This window comes from Sapajus apella, unplaced genomic scaffold, assembly GCF_009761245.1.
Source record: "Sapajus apella isolate SASKATOON/1434 unplaced genomic scaffold, GSC_monkey_1.0 scaffold495, whole genome shotgun sequence".
NCBI lineage: Eukaryota > Metazoa > Chordata > Mammalia > Primates > Cebidae > Sapajus > Sapajus apella.
Genome location: NW_022437425.1, coordinates 10,026 through 37,894, shown reverse-complemented (window position 1 = coordinate 37,894; position 27,869 = coordinate 10,026). Strand labels below are relative to the sequence as shown.

At 41.7% G+C, this 27,869-nt stretch overlaps 1 protein-coding gene across 1 annotated transcript; it reads left to right on the top strand.

Annotated features, from left to right (window-relative positions):
• Nucleotides 1–525: 525 nt before the first annotated feature.
• On the top strand, nt 526–21,840 carry LOC116546005 (serine/threonine-protein phosphatase with EF-hands 1-like). The gene is made up of 7 exons (XM_032272377.1): nt 526–672; nt 1,777–1,986; nt 4,292–4,434; nt 13,605–13,711; nt 17,929–18,092; nt 20,098–20,182; nt 21,434–21,840. The coding sequence occupies exons 1-7, from the start codon at nt 526–528 to the stop codon at nt 21,679–21,681; spliced, it is 1,104 nt and encodes a 367-aa protein (XP_032128268.1). The 3' UTR covers nt 21,682–21,840.
• The last annotated feature ends 6,029 nt before the right edge of the window (nt 21,841–27,869 follow it).

The following is a 27,869-nucleotide window of genomic DNA, read 5'->3' as shown; positions in this document are numbered from 1 at the left end:
GCAGGAAAACCACTTGAACCTGGGAGGGAGAGGTTGCAGTGAGCTGAGATCATGCCACTGCACTCCAGTCTGGGCAACAGAGCGAGACTCTGTCACAAAAAATAAAAGAAGAAACATTACAGATAAATGAGAACCACAAAGAGGAAGCTTCCAATTTTTATGAAAAATATTATTTTGGTTTTTTTTTTTTTGAGATGGTGTCTTGCTCTGTTACCCAGGCTGCAGTGCAGTGGCATGAACATGGCTCACTGCAGCCTCAACATCCTGGGCTCAAGCAGTCCTCTCACCTCAGCCTCCCAAGTAGCTGGGAACACATGTGTGCACCACCACACCTGGCTAATGTTTATTTTTTAATTTTTTGTAGAGATAGGGTTTCGCCATGTTTACCCAGGCTGCTCTTGAACTCCTGGGCTCAAGTAATCCTCGTGACTCAGCTCCGAAAGTGCTGGGATTACAGGCATAAGCCACTGTAATATGGTGGCAGAAAAATGTTCTTAAAAATTTGGATCTTTAGTCCTGGACATCATGTCACCTGCATTTGCCTCTCCGGGGCCCCAAAGGAAATGTTACACTAATACAACACTTGTGGATTTAGAACACATTGTGGAAACTAGTCAGTTGCTAAATGTATTGCTGAAGCTGAGAATGTACTTATCATGGAGGGGGCAAAAGGTGAAGGAGATGCTTTAGGAGACACCCTCAGATGAACAGGTTTCCACATTTGTGTTGGGAAACAGCAAGGGCTTCCTCAGGCTTGTGCTTGAGAGGACAAAAATCTGGCTGAGAGCCACAGCAGGAGCTCTACCTTACCTCTTTGAATATGTTAAGACACTTCTAATGTGTGGTCATTGTGGAGAGTTAATTTCTCCCCTGAATGTGACAGTGAAGTTCTTATTTATTTATTTATTTATTTATTCATTTTGAGATCGAGTCTTGGTTGCCCAGGCTGGAGTACAATAGCGCGATTTCGGCTCACTGCAACCTCTGCCTCCTGGGTTCAAACAATTCTCCTGCCTCAGCCTCCTAAGCAGCAGGGATTGCAGACGTGTGCTACCACGCCTGGCTAATTCTTTGTATTTTTAGTAGAGATGGGGTTTCACCATGTTGGTCAGGCCCGTCTCAAAGTTTTGACCTCGTGGTCTGCCAATCTTTGCCTCCCAAAGTACTGTGATTACAGGCATTAGCCACCGCGCCCAGCATGGCAATTAAGTTCTTTTAAGAGAAAAGAACCTTGTAGCTTCCACAATTGTCAAACAATTGTGATGGAATTTTTAAAGCGGGGGACAAGAGCTGATTCTTGGTTATTGCTATTGCTGTATTGACTGTTCATGGAGGAGATGAGTATGAAACAGTGCTGTTTTTTGTTTTTTGTTTTGTTTTTTTTTTGAGACAGGGTCTCCATCTGTCACCCAGGCTGGAGTGCAGTGGAGTGATCATGGCTCACTGCAGCCTTGACCTCCCAGGCTCAAGCGATGCTCCCAGCTCATCTCCCTACTAGCTGAGACTACAGGCGTGTACCACCATGCCCGCCTAAGTTTTGTATTTTTTGTAGAGATGAAGTCTCACCATGTTGCCCGGGGTGGGGTTGAACTCCTGGCCTCAAGTAATCCTCCCACCCTGGCCTCCCAAAGTGCTGGGATTACAGATGTGAGCCACCATGCCAAGCCTGAAACAATTTTTAAGGAAGAATGAGAAGTACTTTGGGATACCTTGGGTTAATATTTCTGGCAAATAAGTTGGAATCTAGAAAGATATACTCTCATTTGTAAGTTATAGCCAAATCTGGTTTCTTGTTCCAAGGTTATTGATATTCTGTGGAGTGATCCCAGAGGCAAAAAAGGCTGTTTTCCAAATACGGGTCGAGGAGGGGGCTGCTATTTTGGACCAGATGTTACTTCCAAGATTCTTAATAAATTCCAGTTGAAGATGATCATCAGGTCTCATGAATGTAAGCCCGAAGGGTATGAAATCTGTCATGGTGGGAAGGTAAGCTAGAATTGTTGCTGACATTCCAATGGACATCCTTCCCCCAAGCACAGTCTTTCCTTCACAGAGTATGTCTGACCTAGAAGCCCTTGAGAAAATGTCTCCCCTAGCACCAAACAGAAACCAGAGAAGGCGGGGTCCATCTAGGTTGTCTGAAGGGGCCTTACTGTCCCTTGTCCTAAAAGATATTTGGTTCATTTCCCTGATCTTCCATAATCCCAGAAATTCTTTTTTTGAGGCAGAGTCTCGCTCTGTCACCCAGGCTGGAGTGCAGTGGCATGATCTCGGCTCACTGCAACCTCTGCCTCCTGGGTTCACATGACTCTTGTGCCTCAGCCACCCAAATAGCTGGAATTACAGGTATGCGCCACTATGCCCAGCTAATTTTTATAATTTTAGTAGAGACTAGGTTTCACCGTGTTAGCCAGGTTGGTCTTGAACTCCTGACCTCAGGTGATCTGCCCACCTCAGCCTCCCAAAGTGCTGGGATTACAGGCATGAGCCACTGTGCCCGGTCCCAAAAACAGAAATTCTGATACATGGCAGTAAGAAGACACACAGAAAGGCTTGGTTCTTTACTACTTGTAAGGCAGCTGTCCCATACAGTGCGGTTGAGAATGTCCTTTTCCTCACAGAGTGCATAAAAGGCAGCAGTGAATCCAGTTTGCTCTTGCACTTTTTACATGTTCTCTGTGCTGGGCCCAAAACACAAAACACACTTGCCTTCAGCTCCCTGAGTAGGGACCTCCAACAGGTTGCTCACTGTAGTCAGTTTAGCTGCAGCCGCTAAAATGGAATGTGTGGTGTTCCTTCCTGGTGTCTGATAAGGCTAAAAGAGGTGAGGACCAAGGAGTTGGTTTCTTATTTCAAGTTTTTCTGGGATGCACTCTTTTCTTTTTCTTTTTTTTCCTTTTTTTTTTGTTTGATATGGGAATCTCACTCTGTCGTCCAGGCTAGAGTGCAATGATGTGATCTCGGCTCACTGCAACCTCCGCCTCCCACATTCAAGTGATTCTCATGCCTCATGCTCCCAAGTAGCTGGGATTGCAGGTGCCTGACACCACGTCCAGCTAATTTTTGTATTTTTGGTAGGGACAAGGTTTCATCATGTTGGCCAGGGTGGTCTCAAACTCCTGAGCTCAGGTGATCTGTCTCAGCCTCCCAAAGTGCTGGGATTACAGGTGTGAGCCACAACACCCGGCCTGGGATGTACCTTTTTCTATAGTGAACAGCAATAAAGAAAAATGGATACCAAGTTATGTGGCATTTCCTGCTGTGTCAGCACTTTGCTTTTCTGAACTCTATTAATTCATTTTCAGCTCATACTAACATTGCAAGATGAGTAAGGCAAGTATCATTTAGCGTTTCTTTGTAATAAGAAAATAGAAAACAGCAGTGGCTTGTCTGAAGTGACATTCTCATTGGGATAGAACGGGGCCTAAGCCAGGTTCCCCATAACCCACAAATATTGTCCTCCCATATTCTACCATAGCCCCAAGGCTGGTTCCTTCACAAGATAGTGGTTATGGTCCCTTATTCTAATCACTGCACCTCTGCCCTTAAAGCACTGACTTTCTGGGGCCCTGAACCCTCTAAATCACTCAGCTCCAACCAGAAGAAAAAAACTGATACTAGACAAATTTTGTTCTGAATACTCAAGTATTACAAGGCAAGAAGATAGGGGATTTATCCCTTGGAAAAAGAATTTGCAAAATCAGGCCGGGTGCAGTGGCTCACACCTGTAATCCTAGCACTTTGGGAGACTGAGGCAGGCAGATCACAAGGTCAGGAGTTTGAAACCAGTCTGATCAACATGGTGAAACCCTGTCTCTACTGAAAATACAAAAATTAGCCGGGCATGGTAGGGCACGCCTGTAATCCCAGCTACTCAGGAGGCTGAGGCAAGAGAATCGCTTGATCCCAGGAGGCGGAGATTGCAATGAGCTGAGATCGCACCACTGCACTCCAGCCTGTGTGACAGAGCGAGACTGCGTCTCAAAAAAAAAAGCAAACTCAGACATTAAAGAGGATTCTGAGATTTGGCACTAAAATTGTACACAGGATTACAGGGCATGCACTGAGGGTGTTGGTTGAGTGGCCAGGCATCAGTGCTCCTGGGGACACAGTAGTAGCCTTGCTTTCCTCCGATTCAGTCACAGGAAATCACATCAGACGTGGATGATTTGCAGAGATTATGAACTTTCTTTGATGTTTACTTTTTAAGAATTGAGCTATTTCTGACTTTTTTGAATGACCTTTTGAGAATTAATTTTGCATGAACCTGACCCTCTTTTTCTTTAACCAGGTTGTGACTATATTTTCTGCTTCTAATTATTACGAAGAAGACAGCAATCGAGGAGCTTACGTCAAACTATGTTCTGGTACAAATCCTCGATTTTTCCAGTACCAAGTAACTGATGCAACGTGCTTTCAACCTCTTCACCAAAGGTGGGTATACTCTACAGAGAATACCGAGCACTGGTATCATGGACCCATTAGAACCAGTCCCAAATCACTAAGAGCAGCCACATGAGTGAAGACAGCCATTTATAGGTTGCTCATTAGTATCAACAAAATGGAAATTGTTTCAGACACCAAGGGGTGAATGCACTCATATTTGAAACAAAAAGGAGCAATTTTAAATTCATACATCCTTTTTTTTTTCTGAGACTGAGTCTCACTGTCGCCACGCTGGAGTGCAGTGGCGCGATCTCGGCTCACTGCAACGTCCCGTCTCCTGGGTTCAAGTGATTCTCCTGTGTCAACCTCCTGAGTAGCTGGGACTACAGGCAGGTGCCACCACACTAGCTAATTTTTTGTATTTTTAGTAAAGATCGAGTTTCACCATGTTAGCCAGCATGGTCTCGATCTTCTGACCTTGTGATCCGCCTGCCTCGGCCTCCCAAAGTGCTGGGATTACAGGCATGATCCACCGCACCCAGCCCATACATCTTTTTAGATAGATAAGGCAGTTAGTCCCCAGAAACATAACTGAATGCAAAGAAAAGAAGATTCCCACACCCACTCAGTCCCCTAACCTACAACCTTCTCTTACCCACAAAGAGCCCTGTCTGGTTTTGCCCCAGAAGTATGTGACTCTAATAGTGTCTCTCTCCATGTGATGGCATTCATAGCTTATCTTCCTATCTTCCGTTTCTCCTTTTAACATTATCTTTTTAAGATTTTTTTTTTTGAGACAGAGTCTCACTCTGTGGCCCAGGCTAGAGTGCAGTAGCGTGATGTTGGCTCACTGCAACTTCCTCCTCCCCAGTTCAAGCAATTCTTCTGTCTCAGCCTCCCCAGTGGCTGGGATTACAGAAGTGTGCCACCACGCCCAGCTGATTTTGGTATTTTTAGTAGAGACAGGGTTTCACCATGTTGGCCAGGCTGGTATTGAACTCCTGACCCCATGTGATCAGCCCGCCTCAGCCTCCCAAAGTGCTGGGATTACAGGTGTGAGCCACTGCGCCTGGCCTAAGATTTTTTACATTATAAAACTAACGTGTTAGTTAACAACTGGAAAAAAAAAAAAAAAAGCAAAGAAGAATAAAGAAAACATTAATGATCTCCTCTCCCTTCTCAATTATCCTTTTCCCCAGAGGTAATTAAAACTAGCAGCTAACTAGTTTTAATTACTAGACTAAAACTAGACCTAACTCATTCATTAGAATTGTCCCTTCCATCCTCTTATTGCTCCTACAAAAATAGACAAGCAATTATTCAGTCATTGAATTTAAAAAACCTTTGAGTACTACCATGTGTCAGGTACTGTTCTAGGCATATATAATACAAGATAGGCCAAAGTCCCCTCATTGAACACATATCTCAGAGTGAAGAGAAAGATGATAAACAATGTATATACTTTTTTGTTTTTTGAGAAGGAGTCTTCCTCTGTCACCCAGGCTGGAGTGCAATGGCATGATCTTGGCTCACTGCAACCTCTGCCTCCTGGGTTCAATCCTCCTGGATTCTCCTCCCTCAGCCTCTCGAGTAGCTGGGACTATAGGAGTGTGCCACTATGCTCGGCTAATTTTTGTATTTTTAGTAGAGATGGAGTTTCCCCTTGTTGGCCAGGCTGATCTTGAACTCTTGACCTCAGGTGATTTGCCCACCTCAGCCTCTCAAAGTGCTGAGATTACAGGTGTGAGCCACTGCGCCCAGCCTGTACATATACATTTTTTTAAAAGAAAGATAGAATCACACTGCACACTGTATTCTGCACCTGAATTTTCCCCTAAAAATTATATCATGAACATCACCCCAAGTTAGTAAAGATAGACCTAACTCATTCTTTTTAGTACATGCATAATATTCTGTAGTATACATGTACCATAACAATTATGGAGCAACTAAATCTTGTCCAGTTGCTAGACATCCAGATTGGTTCCAGGGTTCTGCATTTAAAAACAAGGCTATAACTAGCATTCCTACATATAAGGAACGCATACAACTTAACAGCAAAAAAAACAAATAATCCAATTTTTAAAATGGGCAAAGAACCTGAATAGACATTTTCCCAAAAAAGACATACAAATGGCCAACAGGTTTATGAAAAGGTGCTCAGTGTCACTCATCATCAGGGAAATGCAAATCAAAACCACAATGAGATACCATCTCACACCGGTTAGAATGGCTGTTAAGAAAAAGGTAAGTGTTGGCCAGAGTGCGGAGAAAGGGAACGCTTGTACTCTCTTGCTAGGAATGTGGATTATTACAGCCATTATAGAAAACAGTACAGAGATTCCTCAAAAAGTTAAAAATAGAAGTACCACATGGTCCAGCAATCCCACTACTGGGATTATGTATGCAAAGGAAATGAAATCAGTATCTCGAAGAGATATTTGCACTCCCATGCTCAGTGTGGCATTATTCATGATAGTCAAGATATGGTAACAACCCAAGTGTCTAGCAAGACAGAGAAAGAAAATGTGACTGATGTAGGTGAGTGGATTTATATATTATATTTACACTATATATATTGTATATATCACATCTGCCTATCTATCTATCTATCTATCTATCATCTATCTATCTAATCATTCCTTGATATTTGTAGGGAATTGGTTCCAGAAGCCCTCTCGGATACCAAAATCCCTACAGGCTCAAGTCCTTTATATAAAAATAGCATAAAGCCTATGCGGATCCTTCCATATACTTTAAATCATCTCTACATTACTTATAACACTGAATGCAATGTAAATACTCTGTCAATAGTTGTTATACTGTATTGTTTAGGGAATAATGACAAGAAAAAGTCTGTACGTGTTAAGTATAGGCACAACCATCTGTTTAAAAAATAAAATTGGCCAAGCACAGTGGCTCATGCTTGTAGTCCCAGCACTTTGGGAGGCCGAGGCAGGAGGATCACCTGAGCCCAGGAGTTCAAGACTACCTGGGCAACATGGTAAGAACCCGTCTCTACAAAAAAATACAAAAATTAGCTGGACGTGGTGGTGCACTCCTGTAATCCCAGCTACTCTGGAGGCTGAGGCAGGAGAACCGCTTGAGCCTGGGTGGTCAAGGTTGCAGTGAGCCAAGATCATGCCACCGTACTCCAGGCTGGGCAACAGAGTGAGATCCTGTCTCAAAAAAAAAAAAAAAATCCATGGATGAGAAACCCACAGATACAGAGGACTGATGGTACATGCACAATGGAATATTATTCCAACATAAAAAAGAAATCCTGACATTTATGACAACATGGGTGAACCTGGAAGGCATTTTGCTAAGTGAAATAAGTCAGACAAATACTGTATGACATCACTTATATATGGAATCTAAAAAAGTTGAACTCATAGAAACAGAGAGTAGTATGTGGTTGCCAGAGGCTGAGAGGTGGAGGATAGCTGGAGACGTTGGTCAAAGAGCACAAACTTTCAGTTATAAGATGAATAAGTTCTGGGGATCTAACATACTGCATGGAGACCATAGCTAATAGGAATGTACTGTATACCTGAGGGGTCGGGGGAGAAGAGAACAAAAATAAAAACAAAAAAACAAATGGATCAGGTGCAGTGGCTCACGCCTGTAATCCCAGCACTTTGGGAGGCCAAGGCGGGCGGATCACGAGGTCAAGAGATCAAGACCATCCTGGCCAACATGGTGAAACCCCATCTCTACTAAAAACAGATTAGCCCGGCGTTGTGGCGCACACCTATAGTCCCAGCTACTTGGGAGGCTGAGGCAGGAGAATCACTTGAACCCAGGAGGTGAAGGTTGCAGTGAGTCGAGATCGTGCCATTGTACTCCAACCTGGCAACAGAGTGAGACTCTGTCTCAAAAAAACAAAAATAAAAACAAATGAACAAAAAAAGAATGTATTGTACACCTAAAATTTGCTAGGAGAGTAGATCTCAAATGTTCTCACTATACGTACACGTTAACTATGTTAGGTGACAGATGTATTAACTGACTCGATTGTGGTAATCATTCCATAATATATATTTCTGTATATCAAATCATCACATTGTATACCTTAAATATATATAATTTTATTTGCCAGTTATAAATGTGTTATAGTTTTATGTCAATAAAGCTGAAAGAAATTCCTCTCTGTGTGTACGTATATCCATAAGTTTTAGTGACTTTTTAAATATAAGATTTTAAAATGTAGAATTTATGAAATTTATATGTTTAAAATCTTAATAGCTACTTCAAAAAGGTTATAACAGTGGGCAATCTGAAAATAACATACCATATTTATTTATAATTTTATTATAATTTTTGGAGTTTTACCTTTGTTTAGAAAATTTCTCTGTCTCTGTCTCTCACACACACATACCTCAAATTCTGAAATTTAACAGCTACATTGAGATGTAATTTACATATCACAAAGTTTACTCATTTACAATTCAATGACAGTATATTTACAGAGTTGTGCAGCTATCACCATTATTTAACTTTTGAACATTTTTCCCATCCCAAAAAGAAAACTTATAGCCATTGAATAGTCATTTCCCAGTCACCTCCTCCCATCACAGCCCTAGGCAACCACTAATCTATTTTCTGTCTCTGTGGATTTGCCTATTCTTGGCATTTCATATAAATGAGATCACACAACATGTGGTCTTTTATGGCTGGCTTCTTTCACTCAGCATAATGTTTTTGAGGTTATTCATGCTGTATTCTATATCAGTACTTCATTCCTTTTTTATGGGTGAATAATATTCCATTTTATGGATAGACCACATTTTGTTTATTCTTGAGTTGAAAGACATTTAGGGTGTTTTCACTTTTTGGCTATTATAAACAACGGTGTTATGAACATTCATAGGCAAGTTTTTGTGTGTACATGTTTCAGTTCTCTTGAGTAAATACTTGATCATGGAATTGCTGGGTTATATGGTAACTCTGTGTTTAACATTTTGAGGAACTTGTAAACTTTTTTCCCAAGGGGCTGAATAATTTACCATTTTCAGCATCAGTGTGTGAGGATTCCAAGTGTTCTACATCATTGCCGGCCCTTGTGATGATCTCTCTCTCTCTCTCTTTTTTTTTTTGAGACAGAGTTTCACTCTTGTTGCCAGGTTGGAGTGTAGTGGCGTAATCTTGGCTCACTGCAACCTCCACCTCCCAGGTTCAAGAGATTCTCCTGCCTCAGCCTCCTGAGTAGCTAAGATTACAGGTGTCCACCACCACGCCCAGCTAATTTTTGCATTTTTAGTACAGATGGGGTTTCACCATGTTGGCCAGGCTGGTCTCAAACTCCTGACCTCAGGTGATCCACCCACTTTGGCCTCCCAGAGTACTGGGATTACAGGCATGAGCTACTGCGCCCAGCCAAGCTAATTTTTGTGCATTGTGTGATGGAAGGGTTCGGCTTTATTATTTTACATGTGGATATCCAGTTGTCCCAGAACCATGACTTGAAGACTATTCTTTCCCTCTTGGCACTATTGTCAAAAATCTGTTGACCATAATGTACAGGTTTGTTTCTGGCCTTTAAATTGTATGATATTTGTCTATGTCTATGTCTATCCTATTGTGAGTACCACACTGTCCTAATTATTGTAACTTTACAAACTTACTACAGTTTTAAAACTGGTAAATGTGAGTTAAACTTTGTACTTTTTTTTTTTTTTTTTTTGAGATGGAATTTCACTCTTGTTACCCAGACTGGAGTGCAATGGTGCAATCTCGGCTCACTGCAACCTCCGCCTCCTGGGTTCAAGCAATTCTCCTGGTGTCCCCTCTTTCACTCTTGATTTTAGAAATTTAAGTCTTTTTTCTTTTTTTCTTGGACATTATTAAGGTTTGACAATTTTGTTGATTTTTCAAAGAACCAATTTTTATTTTGTTGATTTTTCTTTATTATCTTTCCGTTCTCTATTTCATTTCTTAACTGCTCTTTTCTTTATTATTTCCTTTTATCTGCTTATGTTGGGTTCAGCTTACTCTTTTTTCCAATTTTTTATTTTATTATTATTATTTTTATTTTTGAGATGGAGTTTTGCTCTTGTTGTCCAGGCCGGAGTGCAATGGCACGATCTCGGCTCACTGCAACCTCTGCCTCTTGGGTTCAAGCGATTCTCCTGCTTCAGCCTCCCGAGTAGCTGGGATTACATGCCCAGCTAATTTTGTATTTTTAGTAGAGATGGGGTTTCACCATGTTGGTCAGGCTGGCCTCAAGTGATCCACCCAGCTCGGTCTCCCAGAGATTACAGGCGTGAGCCACCGTATCCAGCCTTTTTCTACTTTTTTTAAAGTGGAAGATTATGTTATTGATTAGAGATCTTTTTTCTTTTTTAATATAGGCATCTACAGCTATACATTTTCCTCTAAGCACTACTTTAGTGTATGCCATATGTTTTGGTATGTCGTATTTTCATTTTCACTCATCTTAAAGTATTTTCTGATTTCTCCTCTGATTTCTTCTTTGACCTATTGGTTAAGATTTTGCTGTTTAATTTCCTTATATTTGTGACTTGCTCAAATTTCTTTCTGTTGTTAATTTTTAATTTATTTCTTTTTTTTTTTTTTTTTTTTTTTTTTTAAAAGGGGTTTTCACTTTTTTTACCCAGGTTGGGGGCAATTGGGGGGTTTCCGGCCCACCGCACCCCCCCCCCCTTGGGTTCAGGCAATTCTCCTGCCTCAGCCTCCTGAGTCGCTGGGATTACAGGCACGTGCCACCATGCCCAGCTAATTTTTTGTAGTTTTAGTAGAGACGGGGTTTCACCGTGTTGACCAGGATGGTCTCGATCTCTCGACCTCGTGATCCACCCGCCTCGGCCTCCCAAAGTGCTGGGATTACAGGCTTGAGCCACCGCGCCCGGCCAAATTTTAATTTATTTCTTTCCCAAATTACTTTCTGTTATTAATATACTTCTTTCAATAAATTCCTATTTTTTTCAAAGTAAAGATACTTTGATCTTAATCCTTTTAAACCTATTAAGGCTTATATTATGGCCTAGCATAAAGTCTACTGTGGAGAATGTTTCACATATACTATAGAAGAATATAATTCTCAGGCCAGGCACAGTGGCTCACACCTGTAATCCCAGCATTTTGTGAGCCCAAGTCAGGAGGATCACAAGATCAGGAGTTCAAGACCAGCCTGGCCAATATAATGAAACCCTATCTCTACTAAAAATACAAAAATTAGCTGGGCATGATGGTGCATGCTTATAGTCCCAGCTACTCAGGAGGCTGAGGCAGGAGAATCGCTTGAACCCGGGAGGCGGAGGTTGCAGGGAGACAAGATAGTGCTACTGCACTCCAGCCTGGGTGACAGAGTGAAGACTTCATCTCAAAAAAAAAAAAAATGTAATTCTCTTGTTGTTGGGTAGAATGTTTTAAATACATCTGTGAGGTCTAGTTAATTTGAGTGCTGTTCAAGTCTTCTAAGTCCGTGTTGATTTTCTACCTAGTTGTTTCATCCATTACTGAAAGTCGACTATCGAAGCCTCTATATTATTGTTGAATTGTCTGTGTCTCCCTTCAGTTCTGTCCATTTTTGCTTCATGTAGTTTTGGGCTCTGTTTTTAGGTTCTCGTGTGTTTATAATTATTTTATCTTCTTTTTTTTTTTTTTTTTTTTTTTTTTTTTTTTGAGATGGAGTTTCGCTCTTGTTGCCCAGGCTGGAGGGCAATGGCATGATCTCGGCTCACCACAACCTCCACCTTCCAGGTTCAAGAGATTTTCCTGCCTCACCATGTCCGACTAATTTTGTATTTTTAGTAGAGACGAGGTTTCTCCATGCTGGTCATGTTGGTCTCGAACTCCCAACCTCAGGTGATCCACCTGCCTTGGCCTCCCAAAGTGCTGGGATTACAGGCATGAGCCACCAAGTCCGACTGTTTTATCTTCTTGATGGACTGTTTTATCATTATAAGATATCCCTCCTTGTCTCTGGTAACAATTTTTGTCTTTTTTTTTTTTTTTTTTTTTTTGATATGGAGTTTCACTCTTGTTGCCCAGGCTGGAGGCTGGAGTGCAATGGCACAATCTCGGCTCACTGCAACCTCTGCCTCCCGGGTTCAAGCGATTCTCCTGCCTCAGCCTCCCAAGTAGCTGGGATTACAGGTATGTGCTACCACGCCTGGCTAATTTTGTATTTTTGGTAGAGACAGGGTTTTTCCATGTTGGTCAGGCTGGTGTTGAACTCCTGACCTCAGGTGATCTGCCCGCCTCAGCCTCCCAAAGTGCTGGGGTTACAGGTGTGAGCCACCACGCCTGGCAACAATTTTTGTCTTAAAGTCCATTTTGTCGCTATTGGTATGGCCGCTCCAAGTTGTCATGCTTGCTGTTTGCATGGTATTTTTTTTGCATCCTTTTCCTTTTAAACTCTTTGTATCTTTAAAACTGAAGTGTTCTCCTGTAGACAACGTATAGTTGGATCTTGTTTTGTTGTTTTTATGCAGTTTCACAATCTCTGCCTCTTAATTTGATTATTTAATCCATTCTCATATGATTTTATTACTGATATGCTTGAATTTACTACATCTACCATTTTGCCATATGTGTGTGTGTGTTTGTGTGTGTGTACACAAAAAAAATAAAAAGAGGAACAAAATAGTCATTATGTATGTGTGTGTATGATTACTTTGTTCCTCTGTTCCTCCTTTATTTGAAAATTTATTTTTGTAAATGATCTGAGGTGGAGGTTGAAGTCCAGGTTGTTAGCTAACTATGCTAGCGCTCTTTTTAAAAACTGTCATTTTCTACTGAATTGCAATACCTCTGTATTATATATGTTATTCTCATACATAGTTTGATATATTTATGAAATTTCTATTATGTTCTATTCATGTATCAGTCTTCTCTTGTCAATATCTGTTGTTTTATCTCAGTAATTTAATGATACATTTAAATATCTGGTATAGTAAGTTCTTCTTTATTTTCCTTCTTTTCAAATGATTGTTCATGTGAATTTTTGGCATTCAAAAGAAAATACTATTTGTAATCCTTTTAAAACTTCACAAAATGCATGTGTGCATGCACACATACATATACATTCACATATAGATACATATGCATATGTTTACCATCTAGTAGTGATATGTGTGAATCTAGGCAACTCATTTAAAGTAAAAATTCATAAATAGTAATGTGCACATTAAAATGAAACAAAACAGGATGATTTATGTTACTTTCACCTAATTATTTTTTTCTTTACATAGAGTGAGTACTATGGAAAACAGTGCCATCAAGATATTAAGAGAGAGAATGATTTCACGAAAAACTGACCTCATTCATGCTTTCCAACATCAAGACCGCAGAAAATCAGGTAATAAAATTGTGTAACACTTACCGTTTCTTAACACACCAAGTTACATACAGATCACTTTTCATTTTCTTTGCTTCCTTAGGATGTCAGTTCTCCATTTTTACTAAGAAGGAAGAATAGAGATAAAAAATATATAATCCATTATTTGTGCAAAAAAAGGCACATTTATTCCTTTTAGCAAGCTATTTTCAATTTGGAAAACTAACACCAACCCTGAATTAAACTTCTATTCTGATAGTATGCTAGACTAGACATTCTGGGGGGCTTTCCTATTAACAGACAGCTAGATCCTGGAGGATGCAGAATTTAATGCATTTACCAGCCTCATAGTAAGGTGACTCTTCCAGCTGCATCTTCACTCTCCATGAAAGATGATTTGAAACCACATGTGTGAGCATGGAGCAACAAGAAAACACAAAAGGCTAGATTGTCCTGGGGCCCAATGCTGATATTGGTATAGCAATCAATCCTGAGACTAAATTATAATATAGTAGAAAGATGGAAAAGCTGCATTTGAGACCTCCATTATCATGCTTGCACCCTCAAAGTGGCTAAAGTTGTCCTAGGTCTGTAATGCTCCCTGGCTCCTGGCAAGCAAATGCAAATTTATCTTTGAGGGAAGCATCCCCAGTTTTGGCCACTTGTATATCCAGAGATTAAGATCAACTCACATGAGCTCACAATAAAAAATTACCAAACAAGGACACAAACTACCGTGAGTGAAAGTCAGCAGAAACAACAGTTAGTTCCCTGAGGACATCAGATATTAGAATTATCAAATAAAAAATATGTTCATAGGAACTATGAAATCATAAACATGCATTTGGGAATGATTTGAAGAAGAAAGAAAAAAAAAGAGATATGAACAGTAAAACAAGAAGTTTACATACACCTACTCAGGGTACTGGGAGGAGAGAATAGAATGTAAGAGACCATATATTTGACATGGTAATGGCTGAGACATTTCCAGAATTGATAAAAGACTCAAATTCATAGAGAGGAACAGTGATTCACAAGTAGAATAAATAAAGTTAAATCCACACCTACACACATTTGTGGTGAAACTCCAGAGCACCAGTGGCAAAGAAAAACATCGTTGAAAAGCAGGCAGAGAGGAAACACATATTGCTACAAAGAGATAACAATTAGACTGATAGATTTCTCAACAGTTGCAAAATTAGACTGTAGAATCATATACACAAAACATTAGAAGTTAAATTTAGAAAAAGATATGCCATGAAAACACTAACAAAAATAAAGCTAAGATAGATTTATTAGTGTCAGGCGAAGTAGACTCTAAGGAAGTATATATTACTAGAAATGAAAAAGAACATTTTGTAATGATAAAATATTAATTATGCCAATTGAATCCATTCTAAATGTGTATGTACCTATTAATATAGCTTCAAAAATATTCAAAACAAGAACTGACAGAAGAAAAAATAGAAGTAAAAACATCTACCACCATAGTGGGAGGTTTTAATACTCCTCTCTCAGGAACGAAAAAAACCAGCTAAAAGATTAGCATACTTTTTTCTTAAAAGATGACATAGAACTCAGCACCCAACATTTCAGAATGCATATTCTTATCAAGCACAAATGGATCATTTACAAAAAGTGACCAAACACTGGAACATACAGTGAATCTCAATGGGTTTTGAAGTACGGGAAACATTACAAAATAAATGATCTGACATAGTGACTTGAGCTACAACTCAATAATATAAGATAGTCATAAAATTGCCTTTTGGTTTGGAAATGAGAAGTAAACATAAATAATCCTTGGCTCAAAGAGAATCACAGTGAAAATTAGAATGCTGAAACTAAATGACAATGAAAATGCAACTTATTAGAATTTACGGGATGCAAATTAGAAAGGCACTGATGATAACCTTAAATGTAAAAGATGAAGTTATAATTAACAAAGTTTTAAAAAGTGTTTTTTGTTGTTGTTTTGTTGTTTTTGAGATGGAGTCTCCCTCTGTCACCTAGGCTGGAGTGTAGTGGTGCAGTCTTGGCTCACTGCAACCTCTGCCTCCTGGGTTCAACCGCTTCTCCTGCCTCAGCCTCCCCGAGTAGCTTGGACTACAGGTACACACCACCATACCCAGCTAATTTTTTTTGTATTTTTAGTAGAGATTAGATTTCACCATGTTGGCCAGGCTGATCTCAAACTCTTGACCTCAGGTTATCTGCCTGCCTTGGCCTCCCAAAGTGCTGGGGTTACAGGTGTGAGCCACTGCGCCTAGCCAAAAAATGGTTCTTTGATAAAACTGTTGAAGTTGATGAAACCATGGTGAGACAGAGAGAAAGAGAAAACAAATAACCAATGCAATTGTAGGGAGGAGCTTCTGTCTAAGGTTGAGAGAGAGGAGCCATGGAAGGAACAAACTTGGAAGAAATCCCTAATCCCAATAAGAGATGAGATCACGCCCTCATTGGTGAGGATGTGGCTGTGGTCCGCTGGGGAGGGCAGAAGTTCACTGAGGTGCCTCAAGTTAGAGTTGAGTCTCTAGCTAGTGGGCCAGGACTGGAGAGGACAGAGCCACCCACTGGGGTGCCAGCAACACCTTAGGCTGTGCTACACTGCGTCACCTACACACTGATGACACGTGCTGTGGTATCAGGGAAATTTGCTAGAAGGTGGGTGCCACTGCATTTCCCACACACCTCTGGTAACCATGCTGTGCTATAGAAACAAAAAGCAGGGTACACCAGAACCAGAAAGAAAAGCCTTTTCTTTGCTGTTCTTTGCAGTATTCTTCCTGCACTGTCTACTAACAAAGCCTAACGTTATAGGAGCTGCCAAAGAAGCAATGATTACAGGGTCCAGTTCTAGTATCACAAAATGTGGCAAGAAAAAAATAAGAAGAAGAATAATTTTGGAGCTAAATGGGAATAAATTGATAGCTGGGGTAGTCAGCAGTTAGCTTTTAGATAAGAAAAATCTTAAAAGATACCATTCACAATAGATAATCAAGTACTCAGGAGAAACCTAATGAATGAGGTATGAGAGCTCTAAGATATTATTAAGATAAATCAAAGGGGACTGAAATAAGTGGGTAGGTATTACTGTGTTCGAGGACTAGAAGGGTTGAAGTTGTCAAGATACAAATTCCTCCCAAATTGAGCTATAGGTTGAATGCAATCTCAGTCAAAATCCCAAAGTGGGGATTTTTCGGTAGATCTTGAGAATCTGCATCTAAAACTCATGTGGAATTACCAAAGGCCCAAAATAGCCAAGATGTTCTTGAAAAAAAAGAATAAGGTGGGAAGACTTTCTTTATTATAGATCAAGATCTGTTATAAAAGTACAGTAATTAGAATGGTATGGAATCAGCACACAGATACCCATATAGACAATGGAAGCAAATAGAGAATCCTGAAACAGATTCATGCAGTTATAGACACTCGAAGGCACTACTGCTGAGCAGTGGGCAAAGGAGTCTTCAATAAACGATTCTGGGCCAAATGGATATTCATCTAAAAATAGAAACAGCCTACATGTAATAAAGATATTTGTGTTTGGAAAAATTACATATATTAGGAGGAAAAGAATATTAGTTGTGAAATGACAGGTAAATAATACATCTTTTATTCTTTGTATTCTTTTCTGTTTTCAAATCTTCTATAATAAGCATACCTAGGCCAGGCACAGTGGCTCACACCTGTAATCCCAGCACTTTGGGAGCCGAGGCGGGCGGATCACTTGAGGTCAGGAGTTCAAGACCAGCCTGGCCAACATGGTGAAACCCCATCTCTACTAAAAATACAAAAAAAAAAAAGCCGGGTATGGTAGCGTGCACGTGTAACCCCACGTACTTGGAGGCTGAGGCAGGAGAATCGCTTGAACCCAGGAAGTGGACATTGCAGTGAGCCAAGATGGCACCACTGCACCCCAGCCTGGGCAACAAGAGCCAGACTCCTCCAAAAAAATAAATAAATAGGCATACCTTACTTTGTTAATCAGAAAAATGAAAAACAAATAATCTAACACCCAAAGTCTGATTTCTTACAGGTGACAGGAAGGACATGATCTGTGGAATACTAAAGATATTCTTGAGTTATTTCTCCTTCAGGACTACAGGGCCTGGAAGCGTAAATTATGACAGAGAGCAGCTGGCCCCATGCTGCCCTGGCTCTCCCAAGGAGGTTGCATTCTTTAAAATCATATCATAAACAAATCATTTGGGCTTTGTTGTTGTTGTTGTTGTTAGGAAAACTTCCTGTGAGCCAGTGGGCTTTTTGCATGGAGAGCATTTTGGGACTGAACTTACCGTGGAGATCCCTGAGTTCGAATCTGGTAATCATAGACCAAAATGGAAACGTTGAATACATGTCCAGCTTCCGGAATATCCACATTGAAAAACCTATAAAAGAGGCAAGTGAAACATAGCCCCAGCTAAAACCTGGCCAGGGCGAAACATAAGTTAGTCCTTTGAAAAGCTGGGAGTGGCCAGGTACAGTGGCTCATGCCTGTAATCCCAGCACTTTGGGAGGCCGATGCAGGCAGATCATGAGGTCAGGAGCTTGAGACCAGCCTGACCAACAAGGTGAAACCCCATGTCTGTCTACTAAAAATACAAAAATCAGCGAGGCATGGTGGCACATGCCTGTAATCCCAGCTACTTAGGAGGCTGAGGCAAGAGAATCCTTTTAACCCGGGAGGCAGAGGTTGCAGTGAGCCGAGATGGTGCCACTGCCTGGGCAATAGAACGAGACTCCCTCTCAAAACAAAAAAAAAAAGAAGAAAGGAAAAGAAAAAAAAGAAAAGCTGGGAGTGGAATAATCTAATAGATGGAGTTACAGTCTTAGGAAAGGCTGAAGGGGAATCTCCCAGGTACACTGTGGTCTGTTCAGCAAATTTCTGTGTTCCTAGGATAAGAAAAAAGAAAAAAAAAAAAAAAAAAGAAAAGGAAAACCTTCAACAAACAAGTCCACATCAAATACTGGATTTTTGTTTTTTTAAGACAGAGTCTCACTCTGTCATTCAGGCTGGAGTGCAGTGGTGCGATCTTGGCTCACTGCAACCTCTGACTGCCAGGTTCAAAGGATTCTCCTGCCTCAGCCTCCCGAGTGGCTGGGACTACAGCTGCATGCCACCACACCCGGCTAATGTTTTGTATTTTTAGTAGAGATGGTGTTTCACCATGTTAGCCAGGATGGTCTTGATCTCCTGACCTTGTGATCTGCCCACCTCGGCCTCCCAAAGTGCTGGGACTACAGGTATGAGCCACTGCACCTGGCTTGGATTTTTAAGTGCTGTCTAGCAGAAGGGTAGATCTGACATCTATGCTTTTTGTTTGTTTGTTTTTTGAAGCAGAGTCTTGCTCTGTTGCCCAGGCTGGAGTGCAGTGGTACAATCTCAGTTCACTGCAACTTCTCCCTCCCAGGCTTAAGCGACTCTCCTGCCTCAGCCTCCTGAGTAACTGAGATTACAGGTGCCTGCCACCATACTCAGCTAATTTTTTATTTTTAGTGGAGATGGGGTTTCACTGTGTTGTCCAGGCTGGTCTTGAACTCTTAACCTCAAGTGATCTGCCTGCCTCGGCCTCCCAAAGTGCTGGGATTACAGGCATGATCCCCTGCGCCTGGTCTGACATCCATGCTTTTATACAACATACCATTTAGAATATTTAAGAATATTTAACCCTTGTTAAATTTGAGTGTACAGACTTGCTGACATGACCCAGAATATGTCTGAAAGATTTTTGAAATGTAGAATCTCTTGTTAGAATGTGAATATCAGGGAGATTTATCGGATCCCTGTACTTATTACTTAACAATTCATCAGCAGTGAGATATAACACTGAGCTGAAAGGGAGCTGGTTGGACCCAGGACTTGGGTGATCATTTGCAGGGAAGATGAGAAGGTAAGAGCAGAGAGAAGGGAAGTAAAGGTAGGTTAGAGACTAAAATATCCCCAGGAAGGAGGCTTTTGACTTCACTTCAGAGGCAGTTTACCATGGTGACTAAGATCACAGGCCGTGGCTTCAGGCAGCCAAAATTTAAATCCCACTTCCCAGCTCTGTGACCCCTGGGAAAGTTCCTTTATCTCCCTTTTTTCAAAATTGTAAAATGGACATAATAATAGTTCTGTTCTTGTTCCTTCTTGTTGTAGAGGACCAAATGAAATAATCCACATGAACTTCTCTGTAAATGGTGGCTCTTGTTAGTTACCGCTGCCTTATTTGCTTTGGACTTGTCCCCTGAGGATCACAGACTGAATGAAGAGGGTGGGGCCTCCACGGGAAGGCTGGCCTTCTCAGATTTGTCTAAATCACATCATTTGAATTGGTGATGATGTTTTGTGTTTGTTACATTTGCTAAAAGCGATCTGTGTCATGAATTCGATAGTTCTAACACTTGGAAAATCTTTATTGTAGGCTAATTCTGCTCTAGTTGAAACTCTGTACAGATACCGATCTGACCTGGAAATCATATTTAATGCCATTGACTCTGATCACTCAGGTAAATAAATGAACTTTGATGAGTTCATTTAAAAAACATATTTGTGTGTGTGTGTATATTGGAGATACAAAGTGAGTACACTTGGATTGAGCCCTATAATTAATATGGTTTGACCCCTTCATTGGTAAGATGGGCCTTGCTTATGCATGCTGTTTAATGAAAATCGTAGGAGCCCATTGTTTTGGACTCAGCTCCTGCCCTAGGCCTCAACAGGCTAGACTACAGGTCAAAATGGGGGTAGCAGTAGTAGAAAGCAGAAGCTAGTCTGGTTCTCTGAAATCAGAACTCTGTTTTTATCTATTTCATTCTTCATTTAACATGATAAAACTTGAGGGGAAAAACAAACTTGTTTAATATTATTGTTATTTCAGTTTGGCTGCAGTCTCTGTATTCAAGATGATAGAGTCCTACAGAAGCCTATGTAGCCATCAGTCAAACTGGAATAACTCTTTATATAAATCACCAGTACAAATGAAGAGGTGATTTGCTATCCATTTCAGTATCTCATTCCTAGAATTCTGATTCTGTTTTGGGGATTAAGGGCTATGAAAACTCATTTTCTGCCTTTAGCTTTGATGTACAATTACTAATTTTCAAATTTTTAAAAACTCATCAGATAATTCCCTACTGCAGAGACCTTTGAACACCAAAAAGATCAATGATCAACGCATTAAATTATTGCCTATAAAAAAGGCAGCGCCATTGTTTGTAATCCTCTTATTGACTCCCAGGGCCTCTTCTCCCTCTTCATTGATGTCACTTTCCTCTCTGCCCTCCTCCTGTGCACCTTACCCTTCTATTTTAGATCCTATCATTTCTATATCACATCTAGTCCCACAGTCCACAACCCCATCCCCATTTCTTCACTGTTTGCTGGTTCTGGCTTTAGAATAAGTTCAGGATCCCTTAGGAGTTGAAAGTGACATATTGTTTCTTACATTTATTTTTATTTTTTTATTTTTCTTTTTAAAGACAGGGTTTCACCATGTTGGTCAGACTGGTCTTGAACTCCTGACCTCAGGTGATCCGCCCACCTCCGCCTCCCAAAGTGCTGAGATTACAGGCGTGAGCCACCACGCCTGGCCCGTTGTTACATTTATAATCTTACTCTTCCATATCCTTCAGTATCTTCATGGTCAGGCATTTTAGTGAGTTTCTAATTGGGACTATTCAATCAGTGTGGCTTCTGCAACCCCTGCCTTAGGTGGGTCTTAAAATGAACACTCATAACCTTCTCTTATATTCTTTTAGGGTTGATCTCCATGGAAGAATTTCATGCCATGTGGAAACTTTTTAGTTCTCACTACAATCTTCATATTGATAATTCCCAAGTCAATAAGATTGCCAACATGATGGACCTGAACAGAGACGGAAGCATTGACTTTACTGAGTTTTTAAAGGCTTTCTATGTAGTACATAAATATGAGACAATGGTGAAACCTGAAGCCACCAACCTTGCTGAACAACACAAATCAGAGCTTCCCTCAGGCCCGTTGTAAACAGCTGGGCCGAAATCACAAGCACAGTCCTTTCCAGCACCCCTGAAATTCATAGTTGGTAGCAGAGAAAAACAGATCCCAATTCAGTCCACAAGCAGATGCATAGTATGGGTTTTGGAAGTCCTTGGCAAGCTGCTATTGATAAGATTAGGTTAAATATCAGTAATAGGATTTAGGTCCAGCATTAGTACCCACATATTGCCAGTGAGAAACTGGGTTTGAACCTAGTGTTGTTCTCCTGAGTGCCACCTAACCAGCAGCCCAGAGAGGTTTGAGAACATCTTGAAAGGAACCCGCACAGCATAAGAGAAAACTACTAAGCGCAACATCTGTGAGTTACAGAGAGAGAGGGGAGGAATACCAGGTCGTTAATGGAATAAAGCATTTCCATCTTAAACTGTGATCTTCTGTGGAGATTTTACTTTATTTTATTTTATTTTATTTTATTTTATTAAGATGGGGTTTCACCATGATGGCCAGGCTGGTGTTGAACTCCTGACCTCAGGTGATCCACCCACCTTGGCATCCCAAAGTGCTAAGATTACAGGCGTGAGCCACCATGCCCAGCCTCTGTGGAGATTTTATAAGCCAGTGATCCTCAATTAATGGATCCACCCTTCAGGGATGAGAGCCATGTTGGATTCTTGGGGGGAATCTGTGGGAGTGAATTGTTTGAAAAAGCATATTTGTGTGTATGTGTATGTTGGAGATACAAAGTGAGTACACTTGGATTGAGCCCTATACTTAATATGGTTTGACACCTTCACAGGTAAGATGGGGCCTTGCTTATGCATGCTGTTAAATTAAAATCTTAGGAGCCCATTGCTTTGGACTCAGCTACTGTCCTATGCCCCAACAGACTAGACTACAAGTCAAAATGGGGTCACCCATGTTGAGGTGCTATGTCACCAAACTGAAAATGAGTTGTTATCTGACCTACTCGGAAGTCAGGAGATAAAAACAGCCTGATTTCCCAAACAGGCCAGCTTCAGTTGGCATAATAATACAGCTCCCTCTGCCTTACAACAAGAAGTCACCTGAAGTAACCTGGTGGGAACCAGTCAATGATTTGTCTATTATTATTTCCTTGCTTCTGTCTTACAAGGAAGGTAACTCTGAAATGACCAGTCTGCTTTCTGTGCTTTGGTTCTGCTTTCTTCAGTTTTTCTGTCTATAAAAGCAACCTGTTCTGGTCAACTTATCAGCACACTGTATTTTTATGGAAGGAAGTATTACCTGATTCTAGACCCACAAACAAAGCCAGTTAAGATATTTAAATGTTACCTTTTGACTAATCTGGTGGCCATGCCATCAAAGGGACCGTAAGGAGACTACTGATTACTTTTTTTTTTTTTGAGATGGAGTTTTGCTCTTATTGCCCAGGTTGGTATGCAGTGGTGCTCGGGTTCAAGTGATTCTCCTGCCTCAGCCTCCCAAGTAGCTGGGATTACAGGCACGTGCCACCACTCCTGGCTAATTTTTGTATTTTTAGTAGAGATGGGCTTTTACCATGTTGGCCAAGCTAGTCTTGAACTCCTGACCTCAGGCGATCCACCCGCCTCAGACTCCAAAAGTGCTAGGATTATAGGCATGAGCCACGATGCCTGGCCTCTACTAATTAGTCTTAAGGACCTCTTGAGGAATGCAGGAGAGGTGCTGCTGACTCCTTTGAGGTCCTCTGTCTTCCTCACAGAGTCCTGGGTGTTGTAAATAAGTTCCTTTTGGACCAGACTCTGTTCTTTTTGCATTGAGAATCCTGAATTTTTTGGCTTTCAAATCCAAGGCAAATGCCATGAGTGAGCATTTGACCTCAGGGTACTGCTATGATTTGAATATGGTGTGACCCTCTGAAACTCATACTAAAATTTTATTGCCATTGTGGCCATGTTGGGAGGTGGGGTCTTTAAGAAGTGATTAAGTCTGGCTGGGTGCGATGGCTTACACCTGTAATCTCAGCACTTTGGGAGGCGGAGGCCGGCAGATCACCCGAGGTTGGAAGTTCTAGAGCAGCGTGACCAACATGGAGAAACCCTGTCTCTACCAAAAATAAAAAATTAACTGGGCGTGTTAGCATGTGCCTGTAATCCCAACTACTACTTTGCGAGGCTGAAGCAGGAGAATCCTTTGCACTTAGGAGATGGAGGTTGCGGTGAGCCAAGATCATGCCATTGCACTCCAGCCTGAGCAACAAGAGCAAAACTCCATTTAAAAAAAAAAAAAGTGATTAGGTCTTTAAGAGGGATTAGTGGCCGGGCATGGTGGCTCACACCTGTAATCCCAGCACTTTGGGAGGCTGAGGTGGGCGGATCACAATGTCACGAGGTCAGGAGATCCAGACCATCCTAGCTAACACGGTTAAAACCCATCTCTACTAAAAACACAAAAAATTAGCTGGATCTGGTGGCATGCGCCTGTATTCCCAGCTACTTGGGAAGGCTGAGGCAGGAGAATCGCTTTAACCTGGGAGGTGAAGGTTGCAGTGAGCTGAGATCATGCCATTGCACTCTAGCCTGGGCAACAGAATGAGACTCTGTCAAAAAAAAAAAAGAGGAATTGGTGCCTTTCTCATGGGAACCAGTTAGTGATTGAAAAAGTTCAGCCCCCTTTTCTCTGGTGTGTGAGTGCCCTCTCCCCTACCTTTCACTTTCCGCCGTGCTGTAAAACAGCATGAGGGCCTCATTGGATGCAGCCACCCAATCTTGGACTTCCCAGCCATGAGCTAAATAAACCACCATTCTTTATAAATTACCCAGCCTCACGTATTCTGTTATAGCAACACAAAACAGACTATGACAGATATCAAGGGTTTGTGCCATGAGAGGACACGTGACTTTTGGGTTTGCAGTGGATGTCACCTGCAAGGGCTGTGTTTTAGAGGTAACTGACAGTAGTTGCAGTAGCTGATTGTTACTGTTGGAGTGAGCCTGGCTTTCAGAATTCACAGCTATCTATCCACTTTATTTCTTCTCTTCTTATGTGCTGAGATAAGAAAAATCATTAGCTTGGCTGGGTGTGGTGGCTTGTACCTGTAACTTTAGCACTTTGGGAGGCCTAGGCGGGCAGATCATGAGATCAGGAGTTTGAGACCAGCGTGGCTAACATGGTAAAACCCCGTCTCTACTAAAAATACAAAAATTAGCTGGATGTGGTGGTGCGTGCCTGTAATCCCAACTACTCAGGAGGCCGAGGCAGGAGAATCACTTGAACCCGGGAGGTGGAGGTTGCAGTGAGCCAAGACCGTGCCATTGCACTCCAGCCTGGGTGATAGAGTGAGACTCGTATCTCAAGAAAAAGAAAAGAAAAAATTAGCCCGGTGTGGTGGCACACACCTGTAATCCCAGCTACTCGGGAGGCCGAGGCAGGAGAACTTCTGCAACCCAGGAGGCGGAGGCTGCAGTGAGCCGAGACTGCACCACTGCACTCCAGCCTGGGGGACAGAGTGAGACTCTGTCTCAAAAAAAAAAAAAAAAAAAAAGTAAAAGAAAAAAAGTCATTAGCTAAATTGGTTAAGGGGATTTCAGAGCCAAAGCCAACTGGCTCTGAGAGACCCAAGTTCCAACATAAAAATAGGATCCTTAACTTCGAAAGAACTGAGTCCGCTTGGCTTTAGGGTACCCCTGTGTTAGTGGTTCTTTCCCTCCCATGCACAGCTATTGGTTTCCTATTTGTTATGTTTTTGTGTCCTGAGAACTTGGTCAACCAACCAAAGGTTGAGAGTTGCCAAGAATATGGCTAGACAGAAATGTGGGTTGCACCCTGTTTGTGAATAGCGTACTGACTGTTATATCTAAATCTTCCTTTCTTTTCGCTGTCTTTAGTACTCTGGATTTTGATCTAGAAAGATTAATAAAAAACATAATGGACACCCCAAGTTCTAATGCATGCAAATATAGTCCCCCTTTAGGGACTCTAGCCAGCTATATGTTCAAATATTATGGTTCATTCTTGTGGACATTTTTAAACCTATGGGCGGATTATACCAAGGGCTTGGCCAGGCGTGGTAGCTCATGCCTGTAATCCCAGCGCTGTGGGAGGCCAAGGTGTGTGGATCACTTGAGGTCAGGAGTTTGAGAGCAGCTTGACCAACATGGTGAAACGCTGTCTCTAATAAAAATACAAAATTAGCCGGGCATGGCAGCACACACCTGTAATCCCAGCTACTTGGGAGGCTGAGGCAGGGGAATCACTTGAACCCAGGAGTCAGAGGTCCCAGTGACCTGAAATCATACCATTGCACTCCAGCCTGGGCAACAAGAGTGAAACTCCTTCACACACACACACACACACACACTCAAAAACCAAAAAAAAGATTAAACCAAGGACCATTTGGAGCTCCAGTGGCCTTTTTGTGGACTGTTCGAACCTCCCAAGTGTGTTGTTTGTTTTTGTTTTGAGAGGGACTCTTGCCCTGTCACCCAGGCTGGAGTTCAGTGGTGCAATCTCAGCTCACTGCAATGTCCACCTCCTGAGTTCAAGCGATTCTCCTGCCTCAGCCTCCCAAGTAGCTGGGATTACAGGTGCACACCACCATGCCTGGCTAATTTTTTTTGTATCTTTGGTAGAGATGGGGTTTCACCATGTTGGCCAGGCTGGTCTCGAACTCCTGAACTTGTGATCTACCTGCCTTGGCCTCACAAAGTTCTGGGATTATAGGCATGAGGCACCGCACCTGGCCTGTTTTTATTCTTAGAAGTAAATTAGAAGACTGTAGCTATAGGGTTAAAGTCTGAATGGGATGTATGTAATTGATTAGCGTGTAGAGGCTTCTAAGCTCTCGTTCTCTCTGTCCTCCCCTGCCTACTTAGAATCTGCTGACTTTTTTGCTTGGTTACCTGCCCAGGATTCCAAAATAGCCTTTTTAAAAGATTCATTGCAAAGAGCTAATGAAAGGCTAGAAATGGAAGATATCCCCCACACCAAGGATGGTAAAACTGATGTAATTCCTACTGCTGCTCTCTAGCCTACTTTGCCTGAATATTTAGACTATTCATACTCTGATTTGCCTTTCTTCTGTGGAAACAAAAAAAAAAAACAAAACCTGAAACAGTTAAACAGTTTCCTTGTAGCATAAAACCACCTGAAAATTTAGGAGATAATCCTGGAGTGATTTACATTCCCTGGATAAAAACAGCTCAGGGCCATAGTTTTAAAATTTTGCAAACCCAGGAAAGACCTTTAAAAGTTTTCTGAAGGCTGGGCACGGTGGCTCACCCCTGTAATCCCAACACTTTGGGAGGCCAAGGTGGGTGGATCACGAGGTCTGGAGTTCGAGAGCAGCCTGGCCAAGATAGTGAAACCCTGTCTCTACTAAAAATACAAAAACATTAGCCGGCACAGTGGCAGGTGCCTATAATCTCAGCTACTTGACAGGCTGAGGCAGGAGAATCACTTGAACCCGGGAGGCGGAAGTTGCAGTGAGCCAAGATGGTGCGACTGCATTCTAGCCTCGGTGACATCAAGACTCCATCTCAAAAAAAAAAAAAAGTTTTCTGAAAAATTCAGCTTTTTTTTTTTTTTTTTTTTTTGAGACTGAGTCATGCTGTTGTTGCCCAGGCTGGAGTGCAATGGCACAATCTCAGCTCACTGCAACCTCTGCCTCCTGGGTTCAAGCGATTCTCCTGCCTCAGCCTCCTGAGTAGCTGGGATTACAGGTGCCCACCACTACACTCGGCTAATTTTTGTACTTTTAGTAGAGACAGGATTTCGCCATGTTGGCCAGGCTAGTCTTGAACTCCTGACCTTGTGATCCACCCACCTTCGCCTCCCAAAGTACTGGGGTTACAGGGGTGAGCCACCGTGCCCAGCCAGAATTCACAGTCTTAATTATAACTTAAGATCCCAGGATACCTCATCTATACCAACTAATACATATACATATTGGTGGGATCTGGAAAGCCCAAAAATGGATGAAAGAGGCAGAATGGTATTTTCCTAAGAGTGATATCAGTGACCTGACAAGCCCCACCTGGTCCATTTACGGGTCAGACAAATGCTGAAAGATTGCAAATGACCCCTAGGAGAGCCATTTCCAAAGTACTTCAGCTCTGTGGCAACCAACAACCTAGATGACTTGTGGGCCTGCCCCAGGGCGTGCCAGTAAGCAACCCCTAGAACTGCAGTTTCCAAGACATTGTTGTAATTTGTCCAAATGATCAAAACATTGATAAAGGGACCGCTCCCAAAGAATT